Raw genomic sequence first — 12192 nt, forward strand, 5'->3', positions numbered from 1 at the left:
CACAACCCTGAGATCATGACCTGAGCCGAAATCAGAGTCAGATACTTAACTGACTAGCCACCAGGTACCCCTGGAGAGAGAAGTTCATTTAAAAATTCCAGCACACTTATTTCATTCAATTGCCCAGAACTTATAAAGACTTCTGAGTTATCTTTGCAAACACTTATCAATCAGAAGCTAGATTCCAATCTGTCAGTCTAACAATTCCAAATGTTGCACATTTATATTAAGCATTTTAATCAAAATACAAGACGCTGAAAGCAAATTCATCAAAATGATTACTATTCTCTCAAGAGTTATCAGAGGGATGGCCAGCAGCCAGCAGAACAATGCTGCCATTCCTCAGAACGGTTTTTGTTTTTTAATTTTTTTTTTAAGTAGGTTCCTGGAGCCCAATGTGGGGCTTGAACTCATACGACCCTGAGGTTAAGACCTGGGCCAAGATCAAGAATCGGATGCTTAACTGACTGAGCCACCCAGGCACCCCTCCTCAGAATGTTTTGTAACCAGGCCACTAGGTATGATCAGAGCTCAGAGCCCTTAACCAAGAACCAGCTCTGCACCTGTTGGGAGGACACTATATCATTTAAATCTCACACTAGTCCCATGTGGGAGGCATCCCTGTCCCAGGTTTAAGACATGGGAATTACAGCTCAGAGTCATTTGTCCAGGGCCAACAGAAATAAAAAGTGGAGTCAGGACCATAATTCCATTTTGATTCTAAGGCTCTAGGTCTTTTTCTTTTTCTAAGGTTTTATTTATTCATGAGCGACAGAGAGAGAGAGAGAGGCAGAGACACAGGCAGAGGGAGAAGCACCATTTCCCTGTGGGGAGCCCGACGTGGGACTCGATCCCTAGACCCTGGGATCACCCCTGAGCCGAAGGCAGACACTCAACCATTGAACCACCCAGGCGTCCCTAAGGCTACAGAGTCTCTCCTCCCCATTCCACGCAGTGCTTCCCTTGCCACAGGCTGAGGCTTCTGAGTCCTCTTAATTAAGAGGTGGTTTTTAGATGGCATGCGGGGAGGAGAGGTGGGACTCAGAAGCCTATTTTAACTGAGAGCCTGTGGCTGGCCCTGGGTGGGAGCAGTAGGAAGCCAGGTAAGGGAGGTGACCAGAGTCATGGCAAGGGAAGCACTGCACAGAGTGGAGGCTACTCTGTAGCCTTATGTCACCTGTCTATGCCTTGGTTTCCTCATCCGTCAAATGGGGCTAACACAGGGTTACCATGAGGAATAAATCAGCTACTGCATGTAAGAGGCTTAAAGCAGTGTGTGATCCATGGAAAGCACACTATGGATGTTCGGTTAAATAAAATAAGTAGGGCAGCCCCGGTGGCTCAGCAGTTTAGTGCTGCCTTCAGCCCGGGGTATGATTCTGGAGACCCAGGATCGAGTCCCACGTCAGGCTCCCTGCATGGAGCCCGCTTCTCCCTCTGCCTGTGTCTCTGCCTCTCTCTGTGTGTCTCTCATGAATAAATAAATAAAATCTTAATAAAATAAAATAAAATAAAATAAAATAAAATAAAATAAAATAAGTAAATCCCAAGTCCAAGGCAGCTATTTGAATGCTGCCTTGTTGACCCCACCAGAAAGTCAATGCAGCAAAACCACCCCCTGCCTCTGATGAGAGAAGTCAAACTTACATGAAGTCGTCTAACTTTTTGACATAAACATTGATCTGGAACCTCTTGGCGGCTCTTAGGATAATTCCCGTCAACTGCAAACCAGAGAAGCGGAAAGAAAACATTAGTTTTTCTCAGTGGAGCACCATTTCTGTGTGGTGCTCACAACTCGGGTGGCCACTGCCACATCTGAGAGGAAGAGTGGATGGGACAAGGGCAACTGACCCCGGGACAGAGCGAGCATTGCGGCTGGGGCTGGGTGCCCGGGAGACCAGTGCTCCTCCAACTGTAGTATGCGTGTGAGCTCTTGGGGACGCAGATTGGGATTCAGTGGGTCTGGAGGGAAGCAGGACATTGGGTGTTTCTAGCAGGCACCCAAGGTGCCACCACTTCAGACAGGAAAGCCCTAGGTGACCCTGGCAGGAGGGAGCGCTGAGCCAGGGTGTGGTTCCTGGTATGGTCAGGACCGCCACCACCACCACCAAGCCGGGAAAGCAACTGCTGCTACCGGATCCCCTTACGTGTCCCCTGAGGCCGCCTCATCCCCGCGCTGAGGTCTAGGGGCTCTGCCCGGCCCTCCCTCGGGGACAAACGCCTGCCCACAGGTCAGCTGAGGAAGAGGAACAGACTGAAGGTTAAGAGAGAGAAGGGGGAAAACACCTGATCTTTTTCAGAAAATGATAAGACACTGATTTCTCAGCTACAAGAGCGAATTGCCATAGATTGCTGTGCTCGACACTGTTACTGCTTTTGCTTCACTCTTCCATGTATGTGAAATCCCAAGAATGAAGGTATCTGACCTTTAACTCGGTTACTAAAGGGAGAGGCTCTCCTATAGTAAAAGGAGATTCCCTTCCTTTTGGCGTGGCTTTAGCTTTTCTCCTCTTTGACAACAGGATGAAAGCATATGTATTTCTAATGCCTTTTAAATTAATCATCTCATACAATAAACTCTCAAGAGTGCCCGTAGAACGAGGTTTGCCAAAAGTAACTGAAGCTAATACATATATTTAAATTTCAACCAAACCTTCCCCGCGGTAAGCAAAAGAATGTTTGTCTTCAGCCTTGCTGATCTGTCTGCCAGTGGGAGAAGGTATGTTCGTTCAAGTCTAAGGCTGGCAACAGAACACTGCCAGGTTACATGGGTCCAGGCCCAGTTGCTCCAGTGATGCAATGTTCAGAAGTGCTTTTTTGTCAAAGCGGGTTTGCTGACGTTTCTGCGTATTAGAGCCACAGAGTTCAGCCAGGCAGGCCGTGAGACTGCGCATCACATGCACTGAGCTGAGTCTTCTCCACTTGAATATGTATATGGCAGGGAGATAGTACATTAACACTGCTCAGGCTAAACCAGAAAACACCGAGTAAGCAGAATCAAATGCATGCTTTTACCAGGAAGATGTGTGTACTCACTGGATTAATGTCCACAAAGGTCTCATGGTAGTCCTTATTTGGACGCATCCCGTCTATGGCAGAAACAAACTTCTTGTCGGCTTCGTAGAAGTGTGGGAAAGATATAATAATGGGTGCACCTGAATTTTGAGGAAAATAGAAAGAAATGATATGGTTCTTGAAAGTCCAAGATGAATATAAGGTTCCTGACCATAAACTTGGTTCCTAGAAAGGGGGAAATTCTATATGTAAGGAGACTTGCGTGGAGGAATGGGACAGGCAAAATTCCATTCAACACCTCCTAGTTTGGGATTTATACTTCTTTTTCTGACATCTCATTTACCCTAACATGATTTTATTCTACAATATACATTGAAGTCATGGCTAAATTATATAGTCTTCAGTATTTACTGCACCTATGAAAAATAAAGGTATACACACATTATTTTAATTAATATTCCCAGCAGCCCTAGTAAGTTAAAACTATTAATTTCATTTTGCACTTGAGGAAAGCGAAGTTCACATCCAGCTATCAGGTGATGAAGGCAGAATTCTAATTGAATGAGAGATGTATCATCTGAAAGCACTGTTTCAACTGCAAATCTCTACCAATGAAAGAACTTTTTTTTTTTTTTTTTTTTTTTGCCTGCTTTTCTGTTTTTCTTGGTTTATCTAAGACAGGCTTTCTTCTCCTGCATATGTTGATACAGAATTTTTTAAGACTTTGCCTGGTCATGCTATCTGCCCAGCCTCTGCCTAGATCAAGGTCTGCCCACATGAAGACTCTGTTTTTTCTTTTATTTTCTTCCCTATTCTTTTAAGAATCAAATAGAGAATGTCCATGATAGCCAAAGCAATCTACAGAATCAATGCAATTCCTGTTAAAATACCAATAGTATTCTTCACAGAACTAGAACAAATAGTCCTAAAATTTGTAAGAATCTACAAAAGATCCTGAAGGGTCAAAGTGATCTTGAGAAAGAATAAAGCTGGAGATATCACAATTCCAGATTTCAAGATATACTACAAAGCTTTATTAGTCAAAACAGAATGGTACTGGCTTAAAAGCCGACACAGAGATCAAGGACAGAATAGGAAGGCCAGAAATAAACCCACACTTACATGGTCAATTAATTTATGACAAAGGAAGCAAGAACATACAATGGGGGGAAAGGCAATCTCTTTAATAAATCATGTTGGGGAAACTGGCCAGCTACATGTAAAAAAAAAAAAAAGAAAGAAACTGGACCACTTTCCTACGCCATATTCAAAAATAAACTCAAAACAGATTAAAGACCTGACTATGAGACCTGAAACCATAGACTCTTAGAAAAAAACAGGCAATAATCTCTTGGACATTGGACTTAACAACATATTTATAGATATGTCTCCTCTGGCAAGGGAAACAAAAGCAAAAATAAACTATTGGGACCACACCAGAACAAAATCCTTTTGCGCAGCAAAGACTATCAACAAAAGAAAAAGGCAACCTACTAAACAGGAGAAGATATTTCCAAATAATATTATCTGGTAAGGGGTTAGTATCTAAAATATATGAAGAACTTATACAACTAAACACTGAAAAAAATAAATAATATATCGAAAAAATGGGCAGAGGACCTGCATAGACATTTCTCCAAAGAAGATATCCAGTTGGCTAACAGACACATGAAAAAATTGCTCAACATCACTAATCATCAGAGAAATGCAAACCAAAACAACAGGAAGATATCACATCATACCTGTTGGAATAGCTAGTATCAAAAAGACAAGATTATAATAACAAATGTTGCTGAGAACATGGGAAAAAAGTAACCCTTGTGCACTGTTGATGGGAATGGAAATTGGTATCATCACAGTGGAAAATAGTGTAGCGTTTCTTCCAAAAAGTAAAAATAGGGATCCCTGGGTGGCGCAGCGGTTTGGCGCCTGCCTTTGGCCCAGGGCGCGATCCTGGAGACCCGGGATCGAATCCCACATCGGGCTCCCGGTGCACGGAGCCTGCTTCTCCCTCTGCCTGTGTCTCTGCCTCTCTCTCTCTCACTGTGTGCCTATCATAAATAAAAAAAAAAAAAAAATCAAAAAGTAAAAATAGAAATACCATGTAATCTGGTAATTCTATTACTGAGTATTTACCCAAAGAGAATGAAAATACTAATTTGAAAAGATACAGGCACCCCTATGTTCACTGAAGCATTACTTACAATACTGCCAGCAATAGATGAATGGATAAAGAACATGTGGTAGCCATATATAATAGAATATTACTGAGGCATAAAAAAGAATGAGATCTTGCCATTTGTGACAATATGGATGGACCCAGAGGGTATTATGCTAAGTGAAATAAGTCAGACAGAGAAAAACAAATACCACATAATTTCTTATTTGTGGTATCTAAAAAATCAAAACAAATGAACAAACAAAACAGAAACAGACATAAATACAGGGAACAATGTGGTGGTTGCTGGAGAGTAGGTGATGACTGGGGGAGTTGGGTGAAATAGGTGAAGGGGATTAAGAGGTACAAACTTCCAGTTATGAAATAAATAAGCCACAGACATGAATAGCACAGCATAAGGAATATAGTCAACAATATTGTAACAATGTTGTATGGTGACAGATGGTGGCTACACTTATTGTGGTGACTGTTAATATATAGAATAGTCAAATCACTATGTTGTGCATCTGAAACTAATATAACACTATATGTTAAAAAGAGCAAATAGGGAAACAAGTTATTAAAGAAAACCTATTCTAGATTATGCTATTGAAGAGGAGAGAGGGATCCAATAATTGCTACCAGGGAAATATACATTTGGAGAAATTAGCTTACTGCCAAATAATTTAGATTTGCTTATACATCTACCAGCCATGGCTTAAGATACATATCATCTGTTACATCTATGCGTTTTGTTTAGGAAGAAACTGTTCACTAAACAGTTTCACAACGTCATATTTTCCTTCTTTGTGACCTAAAATGATCTTTAAAATGTATTTTTAAAGATTTATTGGGAACTTGATAAGGGCCAGACATATCTTCAGTGTTTTATATACATAATCTCTAACCTTCACACAACCTTCCAAGGGAGTTATCATCACCCCCACATTACAGATGAGAAAACTAAGGTCAAGGATCCTCCTCAACCAACTTGGTTACTGGGCTAACAGAATATGAACCAAACCCAGATCTAACTGACTCCAGAACACTGACCCATCCCACCATCCAAAAGGTTCTCTGGGGAAATTCAAAACACTGGATGATAATCCCAGAAGGTTTCACTTTTCAGTCCATATCTGAGAGTCTATAAGAGGCAAGAAGAAAAGGATTGTACCAAGAGATTGAGTTGCCAAACAGAATCTTGGCTGATTAGGACGTCAACTTCTTGAGGAAGCAGATTGTTAACAAAATAATGAGAAAAAATATGCCTATACTTGTGCCTGGAGCTGGAGGTACCTGGACTGTGTGGGCAGGACACTCTTTCAGGACCACTCACCTAGTAAGAAAGCAGGACAGGTCAGAATCAGGCACTTGCTCCCACATACCTTTGGTCTTATCTCTAGGGAGGGGTACCATGTACCGTGGCTCAGTGGTTCCCAAATAGTATAGGCACCATTCTCATGAGAATCACCTGGAGCTCATGTTAAAAATACAGGTTCTGGGGCCCCAGCAGGTGGGCCCCAGGACATATTTTTAATGACTCTCCAGACAATTCTCATGCAAGACCAAATTTAGGAGCCACTACCCTAGCAGACAGAAAATAGGGAGGTATACTGCTGACCTCAGACTTACCCCAAAAGGAGATTTTTTTCAGGCAAATTAGATAAGAGGGCAAAAGTTAGCACAGGACTTTATTCAGGGGGTAAAGGCAACTTTATTCAGGAAAGATGGGTTCCAAAATTCCTCAGAAGAAACTTCAAAGAGGAATTGTAGCCTAAGAAGCATCACAGTAGCAACAGGAGAAGAACCTAAGTTTTAGCAGGGATTTGCTCAGAGATAAAATTTTATAAAAATCATTTTCCCTCTCTGGGCCCTGGTTTCCACAATTATAAAAAGAGGCCTCTGGATGCCTATCTAGTAAGAATATTGTGAATAATTGTGATTGTCAAAATTAGTTCTCAAGATGAAGAAAATGCTTTTTCCAGTTGTGCCACCAATAATTCTGTCTCATTCACGGAAAGGACCTGAGCAGCTCAGACATTCAGAAATACCCGGAGATCTGCGGCAGGGTGTAAAACTAACTCTGCTTTGAAATCATCATAAATTGGGGCACCTGGGTGGTTCAGTGGTTGAGCTCCTGCCTTTGGCTAAGGTGGTAATCTCAGGGTTTTGGGATTGAGTCCTGCATCAGGCTCCCTTCAGGGAGCCTGCTTCTCCCTCTGCCTATATCTCTGCCTCTCTTTCTGTGTCTCTCATGAATAAATAAAAATTTTTAAAAAATTACAAGACCCATCCATATGCTGCCTAAAGAGCTTCATCTCAAATGTAAAGACATGCACAGACCGACCATAATGGAGGGAAGAAGATATTCCATGTAATTGGAAATCAAAAGGAATCTGGGATAGCTGGAGTTACATCAGACAAAACAGACTTAAAAAAAAAAAAAAGAGAGAGAGAGAGACTTTAATAAGAGACAAAGAAAGAAAAACAAAGCTAAAGGTATCACACTCCCCAATTTCAAACTATATTACAAGGCCATGGTATGGCAAAACAGTATGGAATTGGCATAAAATAGACGCGTCAGTAGAACAGAATAGAGTCCAGATATAAAACCCATGCACATTCAGTCAATTAATTTATGACAAAGGACCCAAGAATATACCATAAGGCAAGAACAGAGTCTTCAATAACTGTGTTGGGAAAACTGGACAGCCACATGCAAAACAATGAAACTGGACCACTTTCTTGTACCATACACAAAAATTCACTCAAAATAGATTAAAGACTCAAATATGAGACCTGAAACCATAAAACTCCTATAAGAAAGCATAGACAGTAAGCTCCATGACATAAGTATTAGTGATACTTTTTGGATCTCACTCCAAAAGCAAAAGCAAAAATAAACAAATGAGACCACAGAAACTAAGAAACTTTTGCATAACAAAGGAAACCACCAACAAAATGAAACCTACTGACTGGGAGAAAATATTTGCAAATCATATAACTGTAAGGGGTTAATATCCAAACTATATAAAGAACTCATGCAACTAAATAGCAAAAATTCCAAACAATTCAATTGAAAAATGGGCAGAGGATCTGAGTAGACATTTTTCTAAAGGAGATATACAAATGGCAAATGGCTTCATGAAAAGGTGTTCAACATCATTAATCAGCAGGGAAATGCAAACCAGAGCCACAATGAGATATTACTTCACACCTGTTAGAATAGCTAAAATCAACAACACAAGAAACAATAGGTGTTGGTGAGGATGCAGAGAAAAGGGAACCCTTGTGTACTGTTGATGGGAATGTAAATTGGTGCCACTACTGTAGAAAACAATATAAAGGTTTCTCAAAAAAATTAAAAATAGGGGCACCTGGGTGGCTCAGTTGCTTAAGTGTTCAAATCTTGATTTCAGCTCAGGTCATGATCTCAGAGTCATGAGATTGAGCCCTACGTCAGGTTCCATGCTCAAGGCAGAGTCTGCTTGAGATTCTCTCTCTCCCTGTCCCTCTGCCCCTCCTCTTGCTCACATGCAAACTCTCCCTCTCTCTCTCTCTTATAAATAAAAATATTTTAAAAATTAAAAATAGACCCACCATACAATCCAGCAATTCCACTTCTGGGTATTTATCCAAAAAAAAACAAAAAAACAAAAAAAAACAAAAACAAAAAACTAATTTGAAAAGATATATGCACCCCTATGTTCATTGCAGCATTATTTTCAATAACTAAGATACGGAAATAACCTAACTGTCCATCAGTGGATGAATTAATAAATAAGTTGTGGTGCATATATATGTGCACACACATACAGACACGGTGGAACTATTCAGCCATAAAAAAGCATGAAATCTTTTTTTTTTTTTTTTTAAAGCATGAAATCTTGCCATGTGCAGCAACAGGGATGGATCTTGAGGGCATTACGCTAAGTGAAATGAGTCAGACAAAGACAAATACCTATGATCTCAGTTACATGTAGAATTTAAAAACAATAGCAACAATAAATCAAGCTCATAGACAGAGAACAGATCAGTGGTTCTAGAAGTGGCAGGGTTAGGGTGGGAGAAATGGCTGAAAGGGGTCAATAGGTGCATATTTCCAGTTATAAATGTTACAGGGATGTAATATAGTTAATAATAATATATTGCATATTTACAAGATGCTAAGAGAATAGATCTTCAAAGTCTTCATCACAAGAAAAACATCTTTTTTATAACTAGGTATGGTGACAGATGTTAACCAGACTTATTGCAGTGATCATTTTACAATATATACAAATATTGAATTGTTATATTGTATACCAGAAACTAATATAATGTTATGTGTCAAGCATACCTTCAATTTTAAAAAAACAAGCAATACAGAGAAGCCAGTAATCTTTTACCATTTAATAGCCATATTGTGAAATATTATTTGTGAAAAGTCAGAATCACTATTTCATTTGGGTTGACAACATTCTTTGTTGAAGAACACTAACCCTGCATTCTAGACACACAGAATCATGTCCCTTCCCTGAGCTCTTACCATTCTTGCAGATGCTGATATTCAAAACTCCTGAGCCCAGGCAGTTTCCCTTAGGCACACAGAAGCCGGCATTGTCTGAGGTATTGGCTAATACTTCTCCAGGCACTTTATACCGAAAGGCAGGCAGTCCCTGCACACTCTTGAAGTCACTGAAAGTTATATACACTGATCTGGTAGGAAGTAAGAAGGAAAAATCAGTGTGGGCTCTGGTCAGTGCAGTCGGCCCCAGACCAGTAAGTTCACAACTGTTCAGGTACAACGTGGCTAAAGTTTACGGGAAATTAAGTTTAGTGGGAAATTAAGATGCAAAAGAAAGCTTGAGAGGAACTCACACCACTCAATGTAGAAGAGGAATTATCATGAAAAATGTTTAAGAGGTAGCTGCTGTAGTAACAGCCAACCAAGGCCAAGGGAAAAAATGTGTGATAGGAAATGAAGATGACATTGAAGACAGAGACTCAAATTGAAAGAAATAAAAGAGTTGTCTAACCCAGCATGGACACATGCCAGTATGGACAGAGCAGAAGCAAGGGGGAGGCAGAGGCAAAGCAAAAGCAGAAAAGGTGGCAAAAGGCTCAGCCAGATAGATTTGTAAGCACTTGAAAAGTGTGCATTGGCCAGACATTTGATTTGAATGTATACTTTGATACCCATTTCTCTCAAATAAAAAGTTTCCGTATTTGGGGATTTATTTTGATGTTTATTATTGCAGCCATTTATCTCAATAGTGTTTTCATAGCACCTGAATGATAGACACAACACTCTCATACACACTGTCTCAAGTGATACTTCAGCCCTTCATTGCAGGCCAAAGTGAAATGCTTTCTGGGCCTGACTTCTTCATCCTTGAACCCGAGGTGGGATACGTCTCTTGTAGGGTTGTAAATAACACTGCATTGTACTCACATCCCACTCCTATAGCATTTTCTAAATAAAATATTTTGGGCAGACAGAAAAATACTATTATAAATACCTTTTAGAACAAATACTACTCAGATAAATAAAAAGTACATTACAGATAAAACTGCTCCTACATCATACTCCTCATTCTAGCCTTTCTCTGAGTCCCCAGAGGTAAGCAGTATCCTGAACTTGGGGTTTATCCATCCCTTGCAGGCTGTTATCCTTTCACCAATGTGCACACTCACAAACAATATGTGGCATGGTTTGCTATTTTTAAGTGTTATAGATAAACAGTATACCATGTTCTCTTCCTGTAATTTGCTTCTTCATTCAGTATGACATTATTAAGATTGATAACATTGCATTGTCTGGTTCTCATATTTTATAATTTTTTAAGATTTTATTTATTTATTAGAGAGAGAGTGAGCATGCATAAACTGGAGGGAGGGGCAGAGGAAGGGGGAGAAGCAGACTTCCTGCTGAGCAGGGAGCCTGACATGGGGTTCAATCCCAGGACCCCAGGATCATGACCTCAGCTGAAGGCAGACACTTAACTGACTGAGCCACCCAGGTGCCCCTGGTTCTCAGATGTTAAATCTTATACAATATTCCATCATATGAATACACCACAATTTATTTATATCCTCCTTTTTATAGAGACTTAAATGAGCACTGAGTAATATAGAGAATTATTGAATCACTATATCATACACTTAAAACTAATTTAATACTGTATGTTAACTATACTGGAATTAAAATTTTAAAATAATATGATAATTAAAATATATAGAGAGATTTAAATTGCTTCCAATATTCCACTACTAAAACCATGTTGCAATGAACTTTTCTGTACACATCTCCTTATATGTCTATGCAAGGGTTCTTCAGGCCAGCGAACTTACACAGGAAAATAGTGAAGCACTGTGGAGTTTGCACATCTTTGGCTCTACTGAACACTGCCAAGTGGCCCTTCAAAAGTGGTTGTGCCAGATAAGAACATGTTTCCTCTGCACCAGATCTTGTAAGAGGCCACCCACTGCACTTTTGGTTGCCTGGTTTCACTCACTGCATTCAAATGCACTTTCTATTCCTTCTGGCCTTCCACAATATGTACGGATAAGGGCAGCCAGTGAGAGAGGGACAGGGACGGTGGTATTCTGTGGGAGAGCTGGAAGGGATGTGAGCCGTGGCACAGGCAGCAACGATGGAGAGGTGGGGGCAGATGCAAGAGCTCTCTCTGAGAAGGCATCCCAGCATCCAGTAGCAGATTTGGTAGCAAATTCGATGCAGGAGAGAAGGGAAATGTATAATGCCACCAATATTTCCGGCAGGCTGGACTGGGTAGGTGGTGCAATTATGTGAGCTACAGAATGCCAAAAGAACAGCAATTATTCAGGATATTGAATCAACAGCGTCAAATGCAACTAAGTCACTTGGGACTTTGAGAAGTTTCATAAAAAGGCTTGCCAGGATAAGTAAGGGAGGATCTGGAGCCAGTGTGAATCAGCCATTCATTCAGGCAGTTTGAGGGTGAAGAGCAGAGAAAGGGCAGTGGCTGATGGGGGTATGGGAATCAGGATGGAGAGTG

General features: G+C 40.6%; 1 protein-coding gene across 4 annotated transcripts in view; it reads right to left on the reverse strand.

Moving 5' to 3' along the window:
- SCARB2 (scavenger receptor class B member 2) overlaps positions 1-12192 on the reverse strand; it is a 75321-nt gene that overhangs the window by 7561 nt on the left and 55568 nt on the right. For all 4 annotated transcript variants that reach the window (XM_077882527.1, XM_077882526.1, XM_077882528.1 and 1 more), the window contains 3 exons: positions 9702-9871; positions 3037-3155; positions 1648-1721 (listed from right to left, as the gene is read on the reverse strand). In XM_077882527.1, the coding sequence (XP_077738653.1) occupies positions 1648-1721; positions 3037-3155; positions 9702-9871 (363 nt within the window). The remainder of the gene's footprint in view (positions 1-1647; positions 1722-3036; positions 3156-9701; positions 9872-12192) is intronic.

This window comes from Canis aureus, chromosome 33 (assembly GCF_053574225.1).
Source record: "Canis aureus isolate CA01 chromosome 33, VMU_Caureus_v.1.0, whole genome shotgun sequence".
Classification (NCBI taxonomy): Eukaryota; Metazoa; Chordata; class Mammalia; order Carnivora; family Canidae; genus Canis; species Canis aureus.